The sequence below is a fragment of the Volvox carteri genome (assembly GCF_000143455.1).
Source record: "Volvox carteri f. nagariensis unplaced genomic scaffold VOLCAscaffold_102, whole genome shotgun sequence".
NCBI classification, from domain to species: Eukaryota; Viridiplantae; Chlorophyta; class Chlorophyceae; order Chlamydomonadales; family Volvocaceae; genus Volvox; species Volvox carteri.
This window is the reverse complement of record NW_003307645.1, coordinates 43,605-69,469: the sequence shown is the minus strand read 5'-3', so window position 1 is coordinate 69,469 and position 25,865 is coordinate 43,605. Positions and strand designations below refer to the sequence as shown.

Sequence of the window (25,865 nt, the reverse complement as noted above, 5' to 3'; positions counted from 1 at the left end):
TTACACACCCTCCCGCTTCTCTCCCCCTCCCTCGCCGCGCAGGCCCCACACGGCCAGCGCCGCCGCGCCGCAGCTCACCGCCATCAGCCCCAGGGCACCCGGCAGGGCGCCGCGCTGCGGCAGCGCAACCGCCACGAACGGCGCCGCCAGCGCGCCCAACCGCGCCAGTGTGTTGGCGGCGCCCAGCGCCGACCCACGGACCCTCGACGGGTATTGCTCCGGCGTCAGGACGTACAACAACGTGAAGGCGCCGGACACGAAAAGGCGCGCCAGCAGCACAGACGCCAGCGGCAGCCACCACGACGCCGACGACGTCAGCCAGGCAGGGTGCATCTGCCGCCGCATCACCGCCACCGGCCCTGCCGTACCGTCTGCCGTATCCGCTGCCGGGTGCAGCGGCGGCGGCGGTGGCGCCGTCAGGGCCGGCATGTTTTCGGCGGCGGCGGCGCTGCCGCCAACCTGTGCCAGGACCAGCGGCGCTAGCGCCGCCGCCGTGGCAATGAGGCTCAGCGCGACGACTGTACGACTTTTCCAGCGGTCCACCGCCAGGAAGGCCCACGCGAGGGAGGGCAGCTCCGCTGCGGCGGCCCCCATCATGCTTACGTAAGCGCCGAGCGGCAGCACCAAATGCATCCCGCCACCACTGGGCCAAGGCACACAGCTGCCGGCGGCGGCTGCAGTGGCGACGGCAGCGGCCCCGCCGCCGTCACGCATATGCAGACTGCCTGCGGCGACCCACGGCACGAGCATAACGACACCATAGTACGACAGCGCGCAGGCGAACCAACTAATCGCCAGACGCCACGTACGGCCGTACAGCTCCGGCCCCAGCAAAATGCGTCCGAGCGCCGCTAGCTCACGGCACCAGCCCGCGACAGCGGCGGCCCTGGCGACGGCGCCGCCATCGCCATCACAGCAACAGCCGCTGTCGCCGCTCCGCTTACCGAAGCAGCAAACACCATCCACTGCGCCATTGCCGTCAGCGTCACCGTCAGCGCTGCCGCTACAGCAACGGCGGCACAACGCGCAGGCGCCGCCGCCGCGGCCGCAGTATACACCAGACGAGGGGCTCCGTCCCGTCGTCGGCGCTGTTTCCACTTCCAAGGGCGCCTCCTCCGCCGACGGGACGCCGACCTCCCGCCCCAATGGCCGCTCATCATCAACTGCAACGTAATCAAAACCATTCCCAGATGCGGCGGCGGCAACGCCGCCGCCGGCGGGCACAGGGCTGTCCACATTTCCGCCCTCCGTCACAGGCGCCGGCAATCCCACCTGCCGCCGCCGCGGCGGCGATGGCAGCAGCAGCAGCCCCTCCTCCTCGTCCGGTAGCTCCGCCATGCGCAGATGCTGCTCAAGGGTCGGATCCACCTTGTTGCGGTGGAAATGGAGGTGCTGCCGCAGCCGCGACGAGGTGCCGTTACGGCGGGCTGCCAGCGCCAGCACGCGGTGCGCCTCCGCCATCCGACCAGACGCGGCGAGATAGTGAGGCGACTCGGAAACCAGCGGTAATGCCAACAGGATGCAACCTGGGAGGAGGAGGAGGAGGGGGGGGAGGAGGGGGAGGAGGAGGGGGGAACATACATACATGCAAACCTTTACAACAGATTATGTGGATTTGTGGTGGGATAGGGGGATGTTTATGAGGGGGAATACTTCGTGTGTGTATGTATGTATGTATGTTTAGAGAGGGCGGGGGTGGAGGGCGGGGTTGGGGTTTGTGACGGATGGCGTGTAGAAGCGCAATGGAGAAGAAGGCTGTTACCCCCGAGGCCGGTCCCGCTGCCTTTGCTGGCTCGCCAGCATTCTCACTCGCACTAACACCCCACAAAACTACAGACATGAACAATACAAAACAAAAGGCTGCCCGTCATGCCTCCTCCTCCGCCGCCGCCTCCCCGCCCACCCGCCACCCACCGAGGGGAATGGAGGACGCAGCCAGCAGCGCCCTCCAGCCGTACGAGTTGAGCAACCACAAGGCCAACAGCCCCTCCAGCACCGTACCCACACTCCACCAGGCCTGTCGATGGGGGTGATGTACAAAATATAATGCATGATGATGATGATGATGATGATGATGATTGGTGCTGAAGATTGTATGATGCAGTAGTACAAACCCTAAGAAACAAATAATCAGCTGCGGGGAGCGGGGGGGAGCGGGAGGAGGGGCGAGGCGAGTGACGAGAGGCGAACAGTGTTTTCAAATCACGGTGATGGTGGTGCATGGTTATGGTAAGAGTTATGGCAGTCATGGTAGTTATGCACCCGTCAACCCGTCGCTTTTGGCTTCAGGTTGCGGCACAGGGCCACCAGCACCACCATTCAGCTTCATCACTCCCCCCCCTCCTCCTCCATTCGTCCTCCAGGGTAATATCCCTCTTCGCACCCACACCCACATCCACACCCACACACTCAAGAGTGCAGCGCGAGTTCGTTTATGAGTATGTGGGAAAGGAAAGGGGAAAGGAGAGGAAAGAGCTCACGGTGTCCCTGTACGTACGACGTACGACGTACATCCGTACGTACCTGCAGCGCCACCAGCCACTTGCCCTTGCCACAGCTGTCCTTCGGGAGCCACTCTGTAGTTGGGGTAAAATGGAGTTGAGGAGGGGAGGTGTGTGTGAGGTGTGGGGTGTGGGGGGGATTGTAGGAAGCGCACGCAAGTACATACTCACATACGTACGTACATACACAGGCATCGCCTCGCATTGTTGCATCGCTATTGCTGGTTTTTCGATCCCACTTCCCGCTTCGCTTCAGTAGATTCAAACGCACGACACATGTCGCACTCAGTACGTACTTACATACAGACATATCTACATTGCACGTACCTGTAGGTAAGCCATAGGTGCACAGGAATGCTTTTGGTCGACCCAGTTTACTTAAATCGTACATAAGAAAACACACACACACAGCACCCAACCCCCCACCGACCGCCGCTACCGCCCCTCTCCCCCCCACCGGTACGACAGTCGTACCTTCCAACAACGTGTACATGGGCAGCACCCCCACCAGCCCGGCCCCCACCAGGAGCCGCAGGACCACCAGCCAGGTGAAGGTGGGTGCGAAGGCGCTAGCGAATCCGGCGGAGGCTGCCAAACCCGCAGCCGCGCCGAATGCCGCCTTCCTGCGCCCCGGAGGAGGTGGAGGGGGGTTGGATCACACACGCAAAAGAAGCCAAAGGTCAATCGCGGTCGTGTGTAAGGGAGGAGCTGGGGGACGTGGATTTGGAAATGAAGATTGTGCTAGGATTGGTAGGTAGTGGTGGTGGTGGTGGTGGATGATGAAGAGATTAAGCGTGTCGGTTAAGATGGAGGAAGGGAGGGAGAGGAAGAGGGAGGATGTGTCACATCCCAAAGCCTCGTTCTCTTTTCCCCCCAAGAGGTTGGTCAGCAAGGCCAAGGTTCGAATCCCAGTTATTACTGTCCGTAGCAGTTCTCCGTTCTGTCTATGTACATGCCTCTGCTCCCAACTATTACCCCGTTTATTAGTGTCATATGTCTATAGCTAAGGTGTAATCTGTACTCCTACCTTCCGGCCCCGGCCCTGCCTACCTTCCCGCCAGGTCCGCCACCACCCCCCAGGCACTGCTCGCCAACATCATGCCCGTGAAAACTGAGGACGCCAGGAGGGACTGACCCTCAGGCGAGGTGCCCCAGTCGCAACCAATCTGAAAATCACCCGCACGTGACGTTATGTGTACGCACACACACAAAACAGATAGGAAGGCGGGAGGGAGGCAGCTTGCTGGTGACCAGGCGAGGCGCATAATTAAAGTTTCCGTCAGGCGAGGATGAGGTGGTTGAGTTTACCCGGGCCGGGAAAATGCTCAGGTGCAGAAGCAGCGGCGTTAAGCTTGTTCCCAAGGCAGGATAAGGCATGGGGGAATCTGCTTGAAGGAGAAAGGGCACAGCCATGAGGACCCACATCAGTCCTGGTGGAAGAAATGCGAAAGGGATTTATTTGGGTCGCGATGTTTTTGCGGGTGAAAAAGGTGCTGAAGAGACCGTTTTGTCAAAGCGTGTTTTGTCATCAAGCCCAAAGTTTTGTTTCGGTTTAGTTTGAAACATTAGCGTCGCTGTCACCGTTCGAGGAACGCTTCATATCTCACCGCTGGTGCCAGAACTGCAACGAGCATGACCTCCATAGCATCGCTCATCCAACATCCGCCGACATACAGAAAGATACCCAGCTGGTGTGCTCCCATACCGACAGCTGACAGAGCATCATCGATGGAGGTTTGCTTGGCGTCCTCTTCGACACAAAGACCATTTTCAAGCGGTTGAGGACAGCTGGCCACATGCTCGTTTTCAGCGTTCATCGGTTTGTTCGTTCGATCAGTTCAGCATATGTGTAGGGTTAGGAGCCGTGACTCAAGCCACTCCTTCGTCGATGGAACTAGGTGTTTGGCGGGAATGAGTGTAAGCGTCCACCGGCTTGTTATGTGTAAGAAGTGCTTCACCTTACTCATGATAAGGCGCTACTTCCTGAGGTAATCTCCAAGCAAGGTTCCCAGGCGGTTGACTGGTTCCGGAGCAATCCTGGAGCTGGCAATGCATTTGCCGGGCATCTGCAGTAAATCCCTCATCTTGCCGTCAAGAGGACTGCCCTGTACTCTGTCCGTAACAACAAGACCTGCTGCGACACAAGCCTTCGTTGTATATCGCAGTCCAGCCCCCTTCCAGCCCGTGCAAGCCCAACAAAGCCAAGCACGCGAGCCTTGCGCGCCAAACTGTCCCAACGCATCGCATCTACCGCCCTTACAAAACCTCTTGTTCATAAAACTGCACGCTGCACCTTAGCCCCCTCCCATCCATCACTTGCAGCCTCCCGGCAAACATACAGTCCCGCAGTTAGGACAAACTGCGCCAGTTAAATGGCCGCTACGGAACAACAACAGCGACAGCAGTAGCAACAACTACATCAACACTGGACAACAACAACGAAAAGCAACACCCAACATCTGGTTCCATCTTCCCCAGTGCCACCAACCATCATAGCAGCAGCCTTAGCCGCAGGTGCAGTTACAACAGAACTGCCAATGTTTTCCTCTTTTCCTCTTGTTTTCCTCTTGGCATTCGCGGTCCGTAACTAAAAGGCAGGCGTATGACCCAGATTGTGCGTCTTGAAATTTGTTTTTTCCAGGTTATTGCACAAGACTTGTGCACCTGCTGGAAATCTGGTGAGAGGCGGGGGAAGGGTAGAAAGAATCTGCGTCATGTTGATCATGACGGATCATGACCATAACGGATACCGCCATGCATAACGAGTTCCTCCACTCCTCCTCCACCTCCGCCACCACTTATCCGATCCCTTTCCCCCTACCGCGCGGTCTCCACCAGACCACAAGTAACACCATCACCAACCAAACCACCACCACCAACAACAACAACACCAACAGTCAACAGAAGCACTGCCCCGCCCTGTCCCGCCCACCCCCGCTTCCCTGCCGGCGTCAGCAGACGACTTACCGCGAGACGGCCCGAGGAAACCCCTCGCTGGCCGCCCTACCCTGTCACCCCCACGAAACCCAAATCACCACCACCACCACCACCATCACCACCACCACCATCACCGGCTGGTTCGCGGAGGCATGCTGTTGTTCCTCCTCCGCAGCCGTGAACCTCTTTCTAGCGCGAGATTTCTCTCCCTTTTCCAATGCACCTTAGGTGGAAAGGCGCTAAGGTCTTCCGAATCCAATCCTACTCCTGAAGGTACCACTGCCAACCCGCGTCAAATCCTAATTTGCTACTATTGCCTAACTGGGCTCTTGCTGAATCAAATATAACATCAAAATAATTTGTTATTAATACTCTCTCTACATTGCTGTGTAGCTGGGGCCCTGCCCGCCCTCCGGCACCGTCCACCGAATATTCCGGCCGGGATCCTTTATGTCACACGCCTTGCAGTGCAGGCAATTCTGAGCGTTCACGTGCAGTCTGGACCTGCCGTACTCATCCGTACGGTACTCGTACACGCCGGCAGGGCAGTACTTAGTTTCGGGGCCGCCATAGTGCGGCAAATTTGAGCGCTCAAACTCGCCGGGGTTTGAAACCACCAAATGACTTGGCTGATCGTGATCGTGGTTGGTTCCGGAGCGGTAGAGCGAGGTGGGAAGGTCGAAGGTGAGGACGCCGTCGGGTTTCTGGTAGGAGGGCGGAGGCGGAGCCTCAGACAGCGGCCGCAGGCGATCGCGGTCGGGGCGGCTGCACGGGGGGAAATGGGAAGAGGACATTGAGATAGGTTGTTGGTGGTTAACGATGGTGGTTAGCGGTTGACCTTCGTTGACTGCGGTTGGTGGTTAGGGAGGAGGAGTTCCCTGCTCCAACCCTCCACGTCTTCTTCCCTCACCGCCCCTCCCCTTCCCCCCATTAGCCCGCAGCCCCTCCCCCCAGCTCCCTTCCCCACCCCCACCCCTACCCATGTGTTAGTGTCCACGGCTCCCGGCCCTTCAGCAAGTACTCCTCCAGGGCAGCATGGAGCAATCCGGGGAGCAAGCCCCACCTGACCGGGGGGTTGGAATATGGGGGAGGGAGGAAAGAGGAGGGGAGAAGGGAGGGGATACTTCCGATTGCATGAATACAAAAAACACCAAACTGTGCAGTGTTTCCCCTCCTAGGGGGGGCCAGGAGAAGTCCTTTATTGCGGAGGGGGGGGTGTCCGCGGGGCGGGGTGACCTAGTTGTTGAGAGTTTGCGGAAGGAGGGTAGAGGTAGGGGGAAATATCCGTCCTCCTTCCCTCGCCCAACCACACACCTACATACATGTAGGAACTTATAACACACATATACATACACACATATATACATAGGAACTTTCGTCCAAAACGACCGAAACAGACCTTAACCAACCTCTCACCAGCCGTACTGCTCCCCCTGCATCCAAACCCCCACGTTCGAGACATTTCCCTGCCCCTCTTCCCCCCCCACTTACCTGCCCCTTCACGACCCACAAGCCCCAAATGCCACCTCACCAACTGCCTGGCTCCCGGGGGGACCCCACCGCTCCCTGCAGCCCGTGGCGGGAGGCGCGATGACGCACCTAAACCCAGGTCGTACGTTACGTACGGCAGTCAGCTCGTCCCACAGCCAGGACCTCTTCAACGCCTCTTCATACTTGCTCATGTCCACGGTGCCCTGCGATGCGTTGCGGACCCGGGGGGGGGGGAGGGAGGGGGGAGGGCCTCGGAAAGACGTCAGGATGGTGGCCAACAGGAATACGTTCATACATATATCCCCGGGATCGATACCCATTAGGGTCAAAGTCCTTCCGATGGTGGAAGGCGTTGCGCCCCTAGTTGATGGACGGTGGTGACCTGGGATAAAGTTAACCTGCGAGCCGACCAGGAACGGAGTTGGGCCGCTGTCGACCCGGCAGATTCCGTTGGATGCTGGTGGTGGGTGCGGAACCTGAGCGATCCACTGAGAAGTTGACTAGGGTGACTGGATGAGGGTGCCCCGAAATACCGGGGAAGGCAGGGTTTCGCAGGGTAGCTGCCACGGGCGAACATACACCCCCCTGTTTCACACATCATATATGTATATATACATACATATAGAGAAAAGATTAAGCTTATTTGGGTCTGTGTGCACGAGCTTTCAAACACGTAACATCTGAAATACATCTTTGCACGCGTCATGGGGGTCATGGGTTTTCATCATGGGTCACAAACGACCAGCCAGCCCACCCCCCCTCCACACACCTCCCCCTCCACACACCTCCCCCTCCACACACCTCCCCCTCCACACACCTCCCCCTCCACACACATCCCCCGCCACACACATCCCCCGCCACACACATCCACCGCGAACCTGTCTCTTCTGCTCTCTCGTTTCCCCCTCAGCAGTAGTAGCAGTAGCACCAGCACCAGCAGTAGCAGCACTAGCAGTAGCAGTGCCGTTCTCCGCCGCCGTGAGCTCCCGGAACGCCGCCTCCCCCGCCATCATGCCGCTCATCATGGCCAGGTGGGTGCCCTTGATCTTGGGCACGTTGAGGAAGCCAGCGGAGCAGCCCACCAGCGCGCCCCCCGGGAAGAACAGCCGAGGGAGCGACTGGACACCACCTGGGATGGGATGGGAGCGAATGGGGGAAAACTTGCGTGTGTGTATGTATGTATGTATGTATGTATGTATGTATGTATGTATGTATGTATGTATGTATGTATGTATGTATGTATGTATGTATGTATGTATGTGTGTCTCGGGGCCAAGAGGGCAGGGAGGGAGGGGGGGAATATGGAACTGTACGGCAGGGTCCAAAAACCAGGGAGAAGGGGTAATTATGTTATATGCCCCGTCCCTAAGTCCAGGGGGGAAAACAGCAGTCGGCGAGCAAAGTTGCGAACTGCTGAAGGGGCCCCAAGCGAGGACGCGGGGCGGGCGGGAGATCCGCTAGGATGCAGTTAAGATAACCAACAACTGCTAACGGAAAGGGAATCCTGACGGCGGCGGAAGCAACACCGGCCCGACCGGTATCCCAGGCGTCGAAAGCAAAGGGAGAGATTGAGGGGGGGGGGAGATTAAGGGCGGGAGGCGGCATGTGGGGGACATCTGTGGCAAGTGTTTTTACCCAGCCGCACATCCCTTGCCCCAAACCCGCGTACGTACGTACGTACATACATACATACATACATGCATACATACATACAAAGACATGCACCACGCACACGCATACCCTCGTTGAGCGTCCGTGCGCCGTACTGCAGACACGTGCCGCCCTCGATGTGGTGCCGTACAGATGGGTGCGCCTTCCACTTCTGAAACTCCTGGGTGGTATGTGGGGGACGCGCACGTCGTGTATGGGTGGGAGTGTGTATGTATGTATGTATGTTGTACACGGAGGGGTACGAGTGAGTCAGGTGTCAGAGGAGGTCTCAGCTGTACATGTCCAAGCAGCCACACAAACGGAATGGACAGACAGACGGACAGACAGATGCAAACACAGGTACACCCGCCCGCCCCCTCCGCCCCACGCAGAAGCACCTTCCTACGCAGGTACCCCAACCCGCCCACCTAAACACTTCACCACGTGCCCAAAGTCCCGTACACCCTCACAGTCCTCTCTCCCTTCGCCATACATACATACATATATACATACATATATACATACATACACACCTGGAATGTGTCAATGTGGGGGTTGCTGTAGTCCAGTCCGATGACGTAACCCAGTGCGACGCGGCGCTCAGACATGTGGTAGATGAAACCACCGCCGTACGTGTCGTACGAGGCGGGATATCCAACCGTGTGCACCACCATTCCAGGCCGGTGCTGGGACTCGGGAACTTGCCAGACCTGTGTGCGTTTTTGTGTGTATGTGTGTGTTTATTATCCGAGCCGCGAGAATGAAAGGTTGAAGGGGATATGACGAACCACTGGCAAATGCTGAAGTAGGGGAAGTGCCGCGCAGGAACCACCTTACCAAAGCAATTAGTCAAACAGCGTGTAAATGGTAGACATGCACAACCCACGCAACCCCCCTCCCCCCCACCTCCTTGATCCCTAGAGCGTATGTCTGAGGCTCAGCTCCAGATGCTTGGCGGAGTCCAAACCGCGATATCACCTCCTGAGGCAGCAGTAGCGGCAGTAGCAGTAGCAACAGTAGCAACAGCAGCAGTAGCAACAGTAGCAGCAAGCAACAATAGCAACAGTGACAGCAGTAGCGGCAGTAGGAGCAACAAGCACCCGCGAAGGGGATGAGGGATATGTATGTATGTATGACGACGCAGAACCAACGGCATCTCAGGCGGGGCTCATGGGGACATACATACGTACGTACACACGTACATACATACACGTAACGAACTCACCCGCCACCTTACCCCTCTGTCCACCCATCTCGGCCGTGGCCCCATTAACATACACATACACCCACACATCCCTCACCCACCCCCATAACCCACAACCCATAACCAACCGTACTGTCGTACCTCAGACAGCGATCCCCTGCAGCCCTCAGCCAGCAATGTCACCCGCGCCCTCAAATCCACCCCAGGGGAGAAGTTGGGTTTGGGCCGCCCGTCTCGTCCAATGCCGAAGTCGTTGGTCGCCACGCCCTCCACCTGACCATCCCATCCGTACAACATCTGCACGCACATGCCGTACATCATGAGTAAATCACGCAGGTTATTCACGAGACTCACGTGATTACACGTATGGTGTAACGCCCACCAAGTTGCCGTTCCACATCGCATCGCTTGTCCTTTTCATTTCATCGCCTTCATCTCATGCTCGCCTCATCCCCCAGTAGAGGAGGTGTGGGTTTAAGGAACACACACACGGACGCGTCCTCCCTTCCTACATCATTCACCCCCTCCCCCCCAAAAAAACACCCTCAAACTCAACCCCAGCCCCAAAACCCCCCCGACCCCGACCCCCCCCAGCTCGCACCCATACCCTCACCTTCTTCCCGGCGAACCCCGCGTATATCTCCACCCCCAGCGCCTCCGCCCTCCTGGCCATCCACCGCGTCACCTCACTCAGGGAAACCACGTAGTTGCCCTTGCCACGGTTGCGCATGGAGGGGGGCGTGGGTAGAGGCAGGGCGCGGGAGGGGGTGGCCAGCCACAGCGTGGCGTCCCGGTTGGCCTGAACCTGTGGGGCGGGGGGTCACGGGCCCGGCGGCGAGGAGGGGGGATTGGGGGGTGGGTGGGTTGGAGTTGGGTTTGGGGGTTTTTGGGGGCCGGAAGGGGGAGGAGGATTGGGCCATAAGAGGCAGGGAAGGGGCGGTTTGGGATGGAAACGTGCATAGATGGGTGTATGGTAATGATGACGTTGAGGAGGTATGTGTGTGTGTGTGCGTGTGTGCTGCCATTGAGTGTCTTGTTTGGGATATGTGGGATGCCGCAAAGCAAAGCTAAGGCCCCTCCACAATACATACATACATACATACATACATACATACATACATACATACATACATACATACATACATACATACATACATACATACATACATACATATACATACATACATAGGGATCCAGACGCAGCAAATATGTTTCGGCGCTGCAGCGCGGCAACGCCGTACCCCGCCTGGGAGGTCCTTGACGGAGAACCTCAATCCCGACCGACCGACAGCAGCGGGGGGCGGGATAACAATCAATCCCTCTTATCTAAAGACCGTAAGAGAGTGCGGATGGTGCCCCATGTCGGCGGGCGGTGATGGACACCCGGTTAAAAGTGATTGGGCTGCGAGCCGGCTCCTAGGAGTGAGTGGGGTTGGCGCCGCCGCCATTCCTCCGACAGGCTCATAGGCTTCACACAAGTCAGTCGGCACACATGCATGACGCACTTTTATTGGGCAGTCCGGGTCTTCCTTCCAGCCCGGCAGCAGCTCGTCCAGCGCCCGCGTCTCTAGAACATTCCCCGACAGTATGTGGGCGCCCACCTCAGCGCCCTTCTCAATGACACACACGGCCAGGTCCCTTCCGGCGGACTGACATTGCTGCAGCGGGAGAGAAGGGGGGGGTGGGGAAAGACGAACCACCACAAACGAGTGAAGCTGCTGCCAGGGCAAGGGTGTACCAGACGTAGGACAGGAGGGGTGGGGGGCGATGGGGGGGGAATTTGCGGAGGTGGAGTGAGGAGGGGGGATTTGAGGAGGACGACGACGAGGTGAGGTGGGAGAGAGGGCAGCCGGGCATGCGGCTGTCTCTCTCGGGGGCTTAGGGGGTTTCACGCGGGTTTCGCGTGTGGGTGCGGCGCGGTGGGTGAGGTGCAGAGGGTGTGGATGCCGCGGGTGCGGACCGCGAGGAGGCTTGGCATGATGACAACGCCCCTTGCCATTTTCCCAACACCTCACTCTACACCCCGCAAACTGCGCAGTCTGCACCTTCCTTAAGCCCTATACACACATACTGCAGATGGAATATACACATCACCCCCAGCCACTGCACGTCAGGCCATGAGGCCCACGACGTACACGACCCCTAGCAGGCGGCGTTCATGAGCCTCATGGAAAACTGTTGCGGGGTAAAACTGTACACCTGCGCCCCGTTTGATACGCACCGTTTTGATACGTATGGCGGCAGACAGCCCGGCTGGGCCAGCCCCTACGACCAACACATCGTAGTTCATCTGCTCACGGGCCGGCTGCAGAGAAGCTGAGGAAGATGCTGATGCAACTGAAGAATACGGGCAACAGAAACGCAAGCCAGCGCAAGACAACGCAGAGGATCGAGCCGCAACCACCGCGCGGCCCGCAATCCACGCAGACATCATTTGCACCTGCTTCACACGCTATCTCGAGAGTATCACTCTTGACATAAGATCAGTAAGGCCGCAACAAATTCAAGTAAAGCTGAAGTTCCGCCAGATGGATGGAGATTGGCTATCTTCAGGTTTGCTCATGCATCCTGTCTTCTTTGTCGATTTCTAGCAAAACACTGAGGGAATTTTGTTTCGTTTCGGATACAAACGCGAACCCTAGCACCGGAACACGTGTCGACGAGACGGTTTTTGGTTGAGCCGAGTTGGCCAAATGCAAATAACAGCACCTCGCTTCAAGTTTTCATGTCACAAAGTCTGGTTGTAAAAGTGCTGACGGCACACTCACAAGGTCTGTAACTTTTATTACCCAATCCACACTGTACTGGACACATCTTAGTCATGGGAGTTGCCGTTGGGTTTCTTCTGTGGCCACCTGATGAGCCAATACCAGCAGCGCTTAGAATTTTACTGACCGATTGGGCTACATGTAGGAGCAGCAGCTAGTCCTTGTTGCAGATTTAGGATTCCGCCTGATCCATCAACATCACAGCAGATCCAGCGGAGTAAGGATGCCCACCACGCGCACCATCCATGCCCTTGACCAACCCCCTGCACCCGCTCCAGACGCCCCAACCCCAAGACACCGTTGTTTTGCTGGTTTGGTAGTTATGAGCTGTGAAGGTAAAGGTTAATTTTTTGTTAACCTTAAACGCGTCTGGATTAATGCCTAAAGGACTTTCCTTCATATTTGCTCCCATTCTCGATACTCCTTGTCAACACTTCAACACAACTCGGCAAACACACACACTAACACATTCATTAAACATACACACACGTACACATGCACATACACATACACATACACACATAGACACACCCATTCGTAAAACACAAACATACACACGCTCAGCACACTTGACAACATCTTTTGGCAGCACTCCTTTTCCCCTTCAAATCCCCACAGATAAACCCAACCATCATTTTTCCCGTCCGAACCGTCCCAAACCGTCCCAACAATTACAGAAAAGCGAATAGACGAAGAACAGCCGTATCAAAAAGTAGTGTGCACCAAAAACACGTAACTCATCGCCAAAGAATGAAGGTAATTTTGATATTTTAATTAAAGCAATCTGCCAGTGCTAGGCACGGGAACCTGCATACAAGCAGCTTTATGCATCACGACACATAAAGCTGGTTGGTGGTCCCCCTCCGCGAGGGGGGGGAGAGGGGAACACATTCAATACCACCACCATTGCAGTCGTCATCGCTGCACTCAAGGAAATCGAAAGGCGACCTCGGCGCCCACCGCGACTCCCCAAGCGGCGGCCAAAGAGGAGGCCGTGAGAGGCTGCATGGGTAAACAAACAACAGGGTTCATGGCCCCCCTCATACACACACAAACACACATACACACATACACACACAAACACACATACACACATACACACACAAACACACATACACACATACACATACACACAAACACACAAACATACATACACACATACATACATACACACACATACACACATACACACACATAAGCACATACACACATACACCCTGCGCTGCGGCCATGCTGACAGTGAAGCAGCACTGCCCCTCTGAATGCCAACAACAAGCACACGCAATCACTCGATCCCCCAGAGTCTCCCCACACCGCCCCACTCCACCCACAGAGGGGTGGAAGAAAGAGTCTGATGACAATGACCGACCCGCTGCCGTCGCACCTCGTCCACCTTACATCTCTTACCGTACACCGCCGTACGATGTACGACCGAGCGCTAATAATTTGTGCGGCTTCCTGAGAAATCAGGAGGCGGCTCGGGCAGCCGTCCTGCCGCATGGTGGTGGAGGAGATCGATAGGACCCTTGGAATCCCAGCTGCAATAGCCGTACTGTAGCCAACTGTAACAGCCGAACTGTAACCAACTGTAATAGCCGTACTGAACCAACTGTAATAGCCGTATTGTAACCAACTGGAACAGCCGTACTGTAGCCGAACAGTAATAGTCCACAACTCAGATTCGTGCCAAGTCGACCCATGCCGCTGCCACCGCACCGGACCGCACCGCGCTAGGGCTTCAGGAGGCGGCGCTCGTAATGGAAAGGGCCGCGAAACATCCAAATGTCAGATACAGTGCCGTCATCGTGGAACAGCAGCGCCGCCATGCACTCCTGCTGGTACGGCACCGGCGGCGGCGGCGGCGGCGGCGCTGGCGCTGGTGCCGTCGCAGCAGCTGCGGCTGCAGCTGCATCCTTCTTGCGCTGCTGCGCCGCCGCTACCGCCTTGGCAGCGGCGGCGGCGACGACGTCGCTGCTGTCAGCGCCGGCGCTTTCCGCCATGATCACTGCCGTAGCGGCGGCTGCGGCGGCGCTCGCAGCAGCGGCGGCGGTGCCGGCGGCGCCCGCCACTCGCTGGGCCGCCGCCGTCAAGGCTTCCTCCAGGTTTTGGATCTGAAGCTGCGGCATGTTGGGCATGGAAGGCATAGGAATACGAAGGTCTTGCAGACCCATGGGTCGCCCGCTACCACCGCCGCCGCCGCTTACGCCGTTGTCGTCCACTGCCGCCACCTTCTGGCGGCTGTTGACGGCAACGCCGCTAATCTGCGCCGCGTTCAGCTCCGTACCCGCTGGCTGCTCTTGAGGTTGCTGCTGCTGCTGCGTCAGCAGCGGCGCCGCCAGGGCCTGTTCGGTCTGGGCTGTAGCTGTCAACGATGGCGGCCCTTCTGGCTGTTGCTTGGACGCTGCCGCCAGGCGGCTCTCCGCCTCTTCCGCGCCTGCCGCAAACGCCGCGGCGGTGGCGGCGGTGGCAGCGATGGTAGCGGCTGTGCTGGCGCTGCTGGCGGCAACGCTGGCGGCGGAGGCGGCCGTCGACGCAACGTCAGCTGCGGCGGTGGCGGCCCGCGCCGCCGCCGTCGCGGCCGTTGCCGCCGCGGCAGCGGCACTGCTCGCCGCTACTGCAAGCCCGGAGCCGCCATCGCCGCCGCCCTCAGACCCACGGGTCGTAGGCGCTGCCGCCGCTGGCACGCCGGCCGCCGGGACCGCCGCATATTTGGCATTCGGTGTCGAATGCTGCTTTTGCTGCTGGGGTGTCGGCGGCGGTGGTTTAGGCGCCTCAGGCGCGGGCGTTACGACGTTGACCCAGTGTACGAAAGCCAGGTTGTGATCCTCCGAAACCGCCACATCGTACAGTAGCGGCTCGACCTGAGCGCATCGCCGCTGCTGGGCCTGATGTGCCGTCCCGAAGCGATCCCGAAATTAGAGCAAAAGATAAGAACAGTTTGATTGCCGTACACCGGTGGCGGCAGCTTCATTGATGTACAGTGACGAAAATGGCAGTGAATTCAGGAGAGCAGTGGAGAGCGCTAGCAGGGAGACCGGATTTCCCGCGGGCTCCCCCCCAATTCCCCCCGGGCGGATTTATGAAGTCCACACGGATCGAACTCCCGCAAAACCTTAGAAGCTTTCAGCTGGAAAAAACACGGTGGAATTTCAATCTGAGGGCGCCGTCAGCACACCGCAGACAACGAAACTAAGTGCCGACAAAGAGGATAACGCTCATAACGCTCATTTCCCTCTCACCTGGATGCGTCGCAGGATCTGCTGTACGCCAGCAACCGCCTGAGGGCGCCGCCCGGCGTACGACTGTATGCCGTACGACGATCCATCCTCATCGTCCGGGTCCGGCCAGATGCCGTACGCGTCAAGAAACCTGCAAACGGCAGGATGGAGCCAGGTCGAGGACCGACGATGATATGCCGCCTCTATGCACTGTTGGAAAGGTACGATCCGCATGACATGTACGACAATGTACGGCGGATAGGCGTGGGGGAAAACATACCGCGATGTAACAGTGTACGTCATCACGCAAGCCACACGCACCTGCAGTCATCGGCGAGTACGCGATCGACCAGCCGGGATTGTGCCATCGTTGTGGGCGTCGGTACGGCAGCGGCGGCGGCGGCGCTTACACCGTCCACCGTGTTGACTTTTACGGCATCCGGCCCCAGCGCCGCCGACGCCGTTACCCTGTCGTACGCTTCCCGAACTCCCTTCTGGTCCACTTCCGGCGGCTCCGCAGTACCCGCGGCACCGGGGGGGGACACTGAAGGGCCACCGTCAACCCGCGGTACGGCACCGCCGCCGCCGCCGCCGCCGTGACGGATGCTACTGAATAGGTCTCCAGCTTCCCCGCCGCGACTTGTCGGCTGATCAGGAGAACTAATACTTTCAATATAGCCGCCGGTACGGAGACTCTGAAGGCCGCCGCCGCCGCCGCCGCCGCCACCATCGCCCATCGTCGCCGTCTCGACTGACGGCGGCGGAGTCCCACTGACCTGAGGCGAGCTCGCAGACGACGGCGCCTCCTGCGTCTCACCCGCGGCGCTGAGAACGTCTCCGGTGCCGTACAGCATCGCGTCGGAGCCGCCCCCGCCGCCGCCACCGACAGCAGCTCCTCCCGCTTCCGCCATCTGCCGCACCACACCACCTGGCGCCTCCTTCCCCTCTCCCCCTACCGCCGCCGCCACCGCCGCCGCCGCCGCCGGCGCCCTCTCAGCTTCGCCACCTGACATCCGCGCTCTCCCTGCCGTACCTCCAACGCGCGTAAGCCCCTCCGGGACACTCCGGGTCTCCGGCGGCCGCCGCGGCTTAGCCTGCGCCGCCACCCAAGCACACGCGGCCTCCTCCATGACCCGTGGGTCAGGTTTACCACCTCGCGTGAGATGCAGCCGCTCCAGCGGGAAAGCCGCCGGGTAGACGTGTACGGGGTCCTGTCGGCCATTGTACGGCACGGTACGACATGGTGGGGTACAGCTGTGTCTCGGGCCGAGGGCAAGTGAGAAACACCTTGTCCCCCCAGAAGCTCTATCAATACTATATAGCTTCGGAGAAGTGTCATAGCCAGTGATCACTTAACTGCTACCTCCTAACGACAACAGCTTTTATGATTCTCCTAAATTAAATTCTCCGCTGATCTCTCAGCCTCCCCACCCCTCCCCCATCCCCCCACCCACCCAGACGCGCTCGTCCCGCTCCTCCTGCGTCATCTGACGCCGTACCCACCCCCGACTAATCCGGGCGCTCTCAGGATCAACTCGGAGCTTAAACAGGCAATAGCCGCGACTGACCCTGCACACGTCGACGGACCGCGTGGGGTAGGGTGGGGTAGGGTGGGGTGAGAAAGGGGGATGGAGCCATAAAAACCCTAACAACCTAAACTTCGGGAAAGCCCCCTTTGAAAGGGGCTGGGGGGGGGGGCTGCCAACCTGAAACCCATTTTCCCTCCCTCCCCCCAAACACACACACACACACACACACTCTCTCTCTCTCTCACTCACCTGAACGTCGCGGGGTGCCCCGCCAGGCCCCCCACGTCCTGCATCCGGAACTCCCCCAACACGTAGCCGCAACTGGAGCCGCAGGAGGCCGCACTGACATACATACGTCGAAACATATGTTGCAGTGGCGGGGAGAGGTCGGACGCCGCCACCGTCATCATCATCGTCATCATCATCATCATCATCATCATCATCATCGCGGCGGCGGCGGCGGCGGCGGTGGTGGTGGTGGTGGTGGTGGTACAGCAGAGGCGGGCAGTACGAACAAGCGCGGACTGTGAGCCGCTTAAGACCGCGAAGAGAAGAGAAGAGAAGAGAAGAGCAGCAGCTGCAAGAAGTGTTAAGGAAGTTGTACAGCCACTACCGCCGCCATCACCGCCAACAGAGCATCAGATCACCTGGCCGCCGCCACCACACCGCCTTTTGCTTTGATAGCCTTTTCCGAGAATGGGAAATAGAGAATGGGCCGGCCAGGTAGCAGCATATATTTACTAATACAACAAGAGCTCATGGTCCAGAATAAACCACACAACCATGAGCCCCATGAGCCCGCCCTTTTTTGTCGTACATACCTTGTTACGGGCCTGTACTGCACCCGGTGGTATTCGGCGTGCTGTGCTGCCAGTTGAGCCACCAAAGCGTCGTAACCCTGAAGGCAGTTCCGGTTGTGATTGCGGTTAGAATTGCGGTTATGGGCGTTTGTGGTTAGAATTTGCGGTTGCAACTGCGGTTGTGGTGGTGGTGGTGGTGGTGGCAACAGAACAAAGTGCCGAAAGGAGGGGCGGAACAGAACGGAAAGAAATTGGCGGAAAGAGCGGCGGGACGGGGAAGCGGGGTTTGAGCCGGAAGTTGCCAAACTAAGCTATTGTGATATTCACAGCTGACTATTTTACACACACACACACACACACACACACACACACACAGCCCTCTGTCGCCCGTTTCCGCCTCTCTGCCCCTCAAGCCCTCCCCCCGTCCCTCAAAGGAACCTTAGCAAACCACCCCCACCCGGGGTGATGCCTGATGCGGATTACGCGAGTCTCCATCTCCCCAACAACATCGTACTGCCGTACACTCACCCTCAAGGGCCGCTTGTGCAGCACTCCGTCCGGCATCAACGTCAGCAGCGCCGCTTCCTCCGCCGGGTGCTGCTGGGGCCGCTGGGGCCGCTGATCCTGCTGCGCTCGAGGAGGAGGAGGGGGAGGAGGCGGGGTAGGAGGAGCAGCTGCTTGAGGCTGTGCCGCCTCCGCCTCACCCCACTGGGGCCGCGGCTGCTGCTGCCGTTGCTGCTCCTTACGCCGCGGCTGCTGCTGTTGTTGCTGTTGCTGTTGCTGTTGCTGTTGTTGTGGCGGCGCCGCTACCGCCACCATCGCATCCTTCGAATGGGGCTGTTGTTGTTGTTGTTGTTGCTGCTGCTGCTGCTCTTGCTGTTGAGCAGCTGCGGATTCGTCTTGAGCGGCGGCTGTATGAGGATGCAGGGAGGACGCAATGGCGCCCGCGGAGGCGGAGGCGGAGGGGGAGGGGGAGGGGGAGGGGGGGGAGGGGGAGCCGCCGCCACCGCTGCTGTCCGCGGCAGCTGCTCCTCCGTCGCCGCCCGGGCCGCCGCCACCTCCCCCCGCTACGTGCCCGGTAACCACGAGCTCTCTGAGCGCTTCCTCCGCCGCCGCCGGGCCCCGCGCCACCCCCCGCCACCAGGCATCTCTACAGAGACGGTGTGTGTGTGTTGGGGGGTGAGGGAGGCGGAGGGGGAGGGGGAGGGGGCCCACGGAGGGATCCGCATACACCGCACACGCAATGCACAGGCGTCAGGAAATGAAACAAAGAGCGAAGGATGGAGGAGGCCGTGGCCGTCGTACGATTTAGGACCGTACAGCACAGTACGGCTCAGCGCAGCCAGCATACAATGGCACAGCATTGCTCTAAACAAAAACAGAAAAAATGCAAAAGTTAAACCCGGGGATGCAATCACTTTTCAGGGCGGTTTTCGGTTGTACGATTTATTTCAGGCGCACGCTCCCCTTAGCTCTACTCACACATATGCAGCCGAGACCTGGATAATGCGCTCCAGACTCAGCGCCTGTGAAGGGCAACTGCTTTCAGTGCTACTGCTGCTACTGCTACTGCCGCCAGCCCCACCGCGGCCATGTGACGACATGTCCCCGCTATAGCCGCTTGTGATGCTGCTGCTGCTGCTACTGCTGGTAGTGCGGCCCTCGGGGGCATCATCGGTGCGGTTGTCGGAGCCGCCATCGGCGGCGGCGGTGGGAGCGCCGCCGCCGCTGCCGTCATTTGCCCGCCATCCGGACATCACGACACCCCGCAACCGTGTACGGCTATTATGTCCGCCCGGAAGATTGGCGCTCCTGCGCCACCCGTAACAGTGTACGGCATATAATGACGAGCTGAACCGAGTCGCCAACGCAGAGGTGACGGCGCCGCCGCCACCGCAATAGTAGGGGGCGGCGTCGCCGAGATGCATCGTATGTGTCGGTGAGGCGCAGATGGTGACGGCAGCGGCGGGGGCAGCTGCGGCGGCGGCGGCGGCGGCGGTCCCGGCGGTGCGGCTTGACAAAGCGCCAGCGCTGGCGTCCGCAAGGGTTGCCGCCGCCGGCGCTGGCGCCGGTGTTGCCGTACACGCTGCTATCGCAGACAACGGCCCCAACGGATACATTCCCCTTCTTGCTAGCACTGCCGTCGTTGCAGCTGCTGCCTTTGTCGAATCTGTGGCGGCTCGTGTGAGGATGGGTGGGTTGGATAATTCCGGAGGCAGGGATGTCGGGGCGGTGGTGACGCTGAAGGGTACGGGGTCCCTAGGGGCCTTGCTAACAGCAACAGAAGCGGCAGCGGGGCCGGAAACGCGGTGCGCGACGCAGCGGGATGAGCTAAAGCTCGTGCCACGGCTGATGAACAGCCAGCGGTAAGGTCTTCCGCAAGCCAGGGCGCAGGCAGCCGGATAGGGACCAAATTGTACCATGTGTCCGGTTCGCGGCCGAGGAAATTTTAGGCAGGGTGGCCGCAGAGGCTGCGCGAGCTGCATTTTTCCGTTTGCGACACCCTAAGCTTCGCGGTGATGAAAGTTTCTGAAGCCTGAACGGTATTATTTAATACATAAGAAGGAAAAGAAAGAGGTTTAGGTGTTTTTTGGCAAAGAGAGGAAAGGAACTCAAAAGAAGTGATGTTTTCTATATACAACGACTTGACCTCGGGGCGATGCCCTTAACTTCTTCTCAAGAGTTGTCCTAATAAAGCTGGGGTCGAAATTTGAAATATAGTTCGAGAGAAGTAACATGGTACCTGGGAATTCAATGATGCGCGTCCCGTCACCCGGCTCGCTTAGCTGGAACGCTGTACCAACTCGCGTCATAGTACGGCAGCGACCCGCGGGACAAACGTCGCGGCGTACTTTCATGATGACACTGTGGTTACATGCAAAGACAGCATTGAAGGAAAAAAATCTTTGCTGCGTTGAGCTAATTAACTCCATTCCTCGGTCTTGCCGCGCGTGGGCCTGAAATGCCTCGGACAAGTTGCTTGCGATTGCTAAAGTATGATTTTTGCTATTGCTCATAGAGCAAATTGAATAATTCCACAGATGCAGCTGCACAAGGTGAAATGTTTTAGATTTTGTATAGCTTGTTGACCGGAGTCCTTATGTTTTTTACAATTTCAGCTTCGGTATGGACAAATTTTTTGGTGTTTGCATTTTACACATGATTGCTAGTTGGAAGCGTTGAAAGTTTGGCAAAGTCACCAGCACCCCCTGTTTCATTGTCCTCATCTCTCTTCCCTCATTACACACTAATCGGGACAACAATAAAACAGCTACTTCGCCAACCTGTTGTGGAATGCCAAACGTAGCTGCCGGGCTGAATACAAGAGCAGGCTGTAGAAGCCATTACTCGGTGCAAATCCCGCTGTGCTACTCTGGTAGGGAGTTGATCGATCGAGGGAGGCAACCGGGCCACAGCTCAGACTCGTTTTCTAATCCCACTTGGCCTCCTGACCCATCTCGCATAATAGCTTCGTAGCCACTACCCATACGAAGAAAGAGTGCACCGTAGCTATAGCGGGGAGAAGTTCACCACTAAGTTACCATGGTTACAGACAGATATACCTCTCCGTGGTTGCAAGCTGCCTACCATCTGATACCACACCACCACACCACAACAACAACCGCGGTAATACACAACACACGAGTAAACACTCCTCAACCAATCCAGGGCTTTACCGACATGCTGCCCGCCGCCCTCCATGTCGGCCCGGTCAACTGTACGACACCATTAATACACGACATCTGCTTGGTAGTATGTGTACGGTATGAAGTTGCATGGAGAAGGAAAACCCCAAGTTCCCATGCGCAAAAAAATGTGGTTTCGGGGGCCTGCGGTCCATCTGCACTGCACATATACCTTTTGCAACTGTCAACTGTCAACTCCAAGCACTTCCCCCTCCCTCCCCTCACCCTCTTCATATACATACATACATACATCGCGACTCAGTCCATTCGAGCACATACACGCATCACTGGCATCAATTGTAAGACACCACACCACGCCCTTCGTGCCTCCCCCCAGTGTACAGTCTACTCAACAGTATTAACCGGCAGCCCAACGACCAACGACCAACCAATAACGGACTCCAACCCACACGGACTGCCCGGTGGTTAGCTCGACGGGCCGCCACTCCCCGAGGACAGCGTCAGGGGGGGTTCTAATGCTGCGAGAGAGAGAGACACGCACATCGGCAAGAAGTGCAGTGCACGTGCATGGCTGCTGCTGCTGCCACTGCAAGGACTTGACTGGCCCCCATACACACACCCCGCTTCCCCTCCCCCCACCCGCACAACCTGGTCCTCCCGGTCCACCAAGACCGCGGCTGTCCTCTACGCTCTGTGCTCTACTCAATCTATATACCCTCCCCTCCCCCCTCCCCCCTCCCCCTCTCCTCCTCAGACTTCGCACCGAAGTCCACAAATGTACACGCGCACCACCTCGTGCACGAAGGATCGGTAGCGCACACTCCAAAGAAGGGTCGTCGCCAACAGCTCGCGAAAAATGATCACAGCCTACTGCGCTATGATGACACTTGCCGTACATGCAACGCTCCCACTCCCCTGTCCCAGCGCACTTGCAGCAAACCGCGCACAGCCGCCTCCAACAAAAATCCCCCTTTGTGAGGGGTCGCGAGGCTGGTTGGAGCTGATCAGGAACATAATTAAGCTAGGTTGGTTGGTTAGTTGGTAGGTAGGTAGGTAGGTAGGTAGCTGGATGTCCCCAGGCGCCATGGTAATTTAAGCGCCATGGCAATCAGGCTGCCCGGGACAGGCTGCATCAAAATCGATTACGTGGTCAACAAAGTCTGACGGCGATTGATTGACCTTCGAAGCCGCACAGCCCAGCACAGCACAGCACAATAAATTTAAGAAAGTCCTACACGACGATAAAGGCTGGGCTGTCAACAGATGTGTTCCTCATCGTACGTCGGGTAGCAAATGAGCGGTTGGTTAGCGGTTACTGCCGTAATGGTTGTCGTACGCAGTTGTCAAGATGAATCAAAGGTCAAAAGGCTTCGGGTGGCCATCAGTGCGGGTGATGTGTGACGCGGCGAACTAGGTTGGGGGGGTTCAATCTACGGCAGTACGTAGTTTTGGGAGATCCTTCCCTCCGCTGCAGCCTTCATTGCCGCCTCCTGCTCCTGGCCGCAGATGGCGAGCTTGGTACAGTTACAACGGTGCTTTACCTGCGGCGGTTGCGACGGTAGTTGCGGCGGTTAGAAGTTAGCTGTCGTAGCTAAGAACCCTATATCTACCTTTTACGTTTGGATCAAAATCTGTACTTGTCAAAATCGGTCAGCTATCTCTCACCCACCTCCCTTATCAACATCACACACACACACACACACACACACGCGCACACACACACACGCACACACACACACACACACGCACACACACACAAACAAACAAACACACACAGGCACTTCTTCTTTCCTCCCCTATGTTTCCCTTGTTTCTCTCCTAAGTTGTGACCGGCACGCTGCAGACGAATGTGCCCCTGTGGCCTATGCAACCGCCCTCGCACATCTCCGAATAACACCCCTACCAACTCCTGCTACTGCGCTGCCACTACTGCCACTACTGCTGCTACTCCGCCGACATCCTTTCATTTCCTTGTTCGTAGGTCAATAGTCAACATAGGGGGTTGTCGTCAGCAGCATCACCCGCACTGCTGCTGCACGAACCCCCCTTGACTTGTCTGTTAGCTACGACTACACAACAGGTCCCCTCCGCGCCTAGTCCTTCATGGGGACAAAAAGGTCCTTGTGTAGCCTGTAGTGGTAGTAGTGGTAGTGGTAGCAGTAGTAGTAGTAGTGGTAGTAGTAGTAGTAGTAGTAGTAGTAGTAGTAGTAGTAGTAGTAGTAGTAGTAGTAGTGGCATCAGTCGACTCTACCCGGTCATCACCCCCAACACCGCTCCCACCAGTAGCAGTCCATATCGCCAATACAGCGACGGCTGCATTTCTACCCACGCAGGCGCTTTTCTTCCTCCTATCCACACACGCGTACACACACATACACACCTCCCCGCCTCCCGCCTCCCCTCTCTCTGCCCTTCCCCGGCGGCCCCGCCCCGGCCCTCGTCCCACCAAACCCCTTTTCCCAGGTCCCTTGCCTATTCCCCCACCCCCACCCCCACCCCACCCCGCTCGCTCACCTGCACGTCGGGCTCCAGGTAGTGGCAGGGCCGACTGCCCATTCCAAAGTTCATAGGGTTGGTTTCTACCGGGCGGCAGGGCACCGCACGTCGAGGGGGAAGAGGCCGGGGGTAAACACACAGCAGGTACTCGTTAGAAGGGGGACGACAGAGAGAAAGAGAGAGAGAGAGAGAGGAGACACAACGCACAAGACAGAGGATAAGCCAAAACTCAAATCTAGAGCAGTACCATACACCCCACCACCTCCCCCCCTCATTGCCCCTCCCCTTCCGTCCCACCCATTTCCCTAAGTCCCTCCTCCCCTCCGGGGGGCCAGCGCCTCACCCTCCTTCCTCCCTCCTCCCCGCTCCAACTCCGTATCATCAACAGGGCCCTATGCCCCAAAGGGGCCCCAAACCTAACCCCCCTTCGCTGTGTGACACCGACTGCTGACCGCACCTGCACTATCACCGCACATCACTCCTCGGGCCGCCTTCCTACACCTCGCCACACAAACACCCCACCACCACCCCGACCGCTACCGACACCAAACACATAAAAAAACAAGCATCGCATAGACACACACACACACGCCCCCTTTTCCCCCTCCTCCCCACCTCCCCCCACTCACGGAAGTACTTGGTGGTCGGGTCGTTGGGGTGCAGTATCCCCACCACGTCCTGAAGCGTCAGGAACTTGAGGCCTTGGCCCTTGCTGCACCAAATGTTGGTGTTGTGGCCAATCTCGGACCTGAGGGGGAGGGGGAGGGGGGAAAGGGGGGAGAGGGGGGAAAGGGGTGGGTGGGAAAGGGGTGGGTGGGGAAACACACACACGAGATGCAAACTCGGTTTAGGTCAATCATGATGATGGTGGTGGTGGCGGTGAAAGAGGAACCTAAAAAACAAATACCGACACGTCATCAACTTTCAAGCTGCTATGGTCCTCCCAAAAGCAACGACAATTATAAAAAACACTTTCCCCCCCCCTCTCTCTCTCCCCTCACTGCCTACCTGAGGCTACGGGGGTTCAGACCCTCCGGTACCCCTCCGCATAGGGACCACAGTTTGTACTGCTGCAGCTCCGGCGGCACGGGGCAGGCCATCGTGCCGGCCTGGTGCATGTATGTATGTGTATGGGGGGGAAGAGGGGTTATGTCGGGGGGGGGAGAGAGTGCGGATCGCATGGGGATGGGGGAGGGGGTTCCTAGGGAAAGGTGACAGACATGATGACTAATAATAAAAACACCCCACTCTTCCATTTTCCCCCCCCCAAAAAAAACCCAAAAGTTCCATTACATAGGTAAGCGGATGTCGTACTGCCGTACCTGCCAGCGCTTCACGTCCTCAACGTCGTATTTGAGGTTATCCAGGGTAATCTGCGGGTTGGAAATACAGATCCTCAAACACAAAAGCAATGAGCGACCAGTAGCAGCAGCAGCAGTAACCACTACCACCACCACCAACAACAACAGCAAATGCGCCCAGAGAGCAGCAGCAGTAGTAGTACTCGACATCCAAATCACATGACAACGCCTTGCAATTAATTTTTCCCCCCAACTCTCCCTTCCCTACCCCCTCCCTCCCTACCCCCACTCCCACCCGCTCCTCCCTCCCCCCCCTCCCCCCT

The 25,865-nt window shown here is 58.0% G+C and overlaps 5 protein-coding genes across 5 annotated transcripts in view; 1 reads left to right on the top strand and 4 right to left on the bottom strand.

Moving 5' to 3' along the window:
- VOLCADRAFT_100010 (uncharacterized protein) lies at positions 1-3,766 on the bottom strand (the record flags this gene model as incomplete). Its single annotated transcript, XM_002958652.1, has 5 exons — positions 1-1,526; positions 1,915-2,017; positions 2,524-2,576; positions 2,976-3,124; positions 3,552-3,766. The coding sequence occupies 5 exons, from the start codon at positions 3,764-3,766 to the stop codon at positions 1-3; spliced, it is 2,046 nt and encodes a 681-aa protein (XP_002958698.1).
- A 2,049-nt stretch (positions 3,767-5,815) lies between these two features.
- VOLCADRAFT_100009 (uncharacterized protein) lies at positions 5,816-12,073 on the bottom strand (the record flags this gene model as incomplete). Its single annotated transcript, XM_002958651.1, has 11 exons — positions 5,816-6,203; positions 6,418-6,501; positions 7,038-7,132; positions 7,808-8,058; positions 8,670-8,760; positions 9,113-9,289; positions 9,925-10,080; positions 10,397-10,588; positions 11,167-11,199; positions 11,289-11,441; positions 12,005-12,073. The coding sequence occupies 11 exons, from the start codon at positions 12,071-12,073 to the stop codon at positions 5,816-5,818; spliced, it is 1,689 nt and encodes a 562-aa protein (XP_002958697.1).
- Positions 12,074-14,281: 2,208 nt separating this feature from the next.
- Positions 14,282-19,584, bottom strand: VOLCADRAFT_100008 (uncharacterized protein; the record flags this gene model as incomplete). Its single annotated transcript, XM_002958650.1, has 9 exons — positions 14,282-15,436; positions 15,791-15,920; positions 16,091-16,980; positions 17,224-17,338; positions 17,548-17,619; positions 18,120-18,271; positions 18,627-18,730; positions 19,106-19,246; positions 19,581-19,584. The coding sequence occupies 9 exons, from the start codon at positions 19,582-19,584 to the stop codon at positions 14,282-14,284; spliced, it is 2,763 nt and encodes a 920-aa protein (XP_002958696.1).
- Positions 19,585-20,048: 464 nt separating this feature from the next.
- On the top strand, positions 20,049-22,605 carry VOLCADRAFT_100007 (uncharacterized protein; the record flags this gene model as incomplete). Its single annotated transcript, XM_002958666.1, has 2 exons — positions 20,049-20,464; positions 22,500-22,605. The coding sequence occupies 2 exons, from the start codon at positions 20,049-20,051 to the stop codon at positions 22,603-22,605; spliced, it is 522 nt and encodes a 173-aa protein (XP_002958712.1).
- Positions 22,606-23,175: 570 nt separating this feature from the next.
- VOLCADRAFT_100006 (uncharacterized protein) overlaps positions 23,176-25,865 on the bottom strand; it is a gene marked incomplete at both ends in the record, with an annotated part of 9,795 nt that continues 7,105 nt past the window's right edge. The window contains 5 exons of the mRNA XM_002958649.1: positions 23,176-23,286; positions 24,260-24,324; positions 24,871-24,989; positions 25,250-25,350; positions 25,564-25,614. Of these exons, the coding sequence (XP_002958695.1) occupies positions 23,176-23,286; positions 24,260-24,324; positions 24,871-24,989; positions 25,250-25,350; positions 25,564-25,614 (447 nt within the window). The remainder of the gene's footprint in view (positions 23,287-24,259; positions 24,325-24,870; positions 24,990-25,249; positions 25,351-25,563; positions 25,615-25,865) is intronic.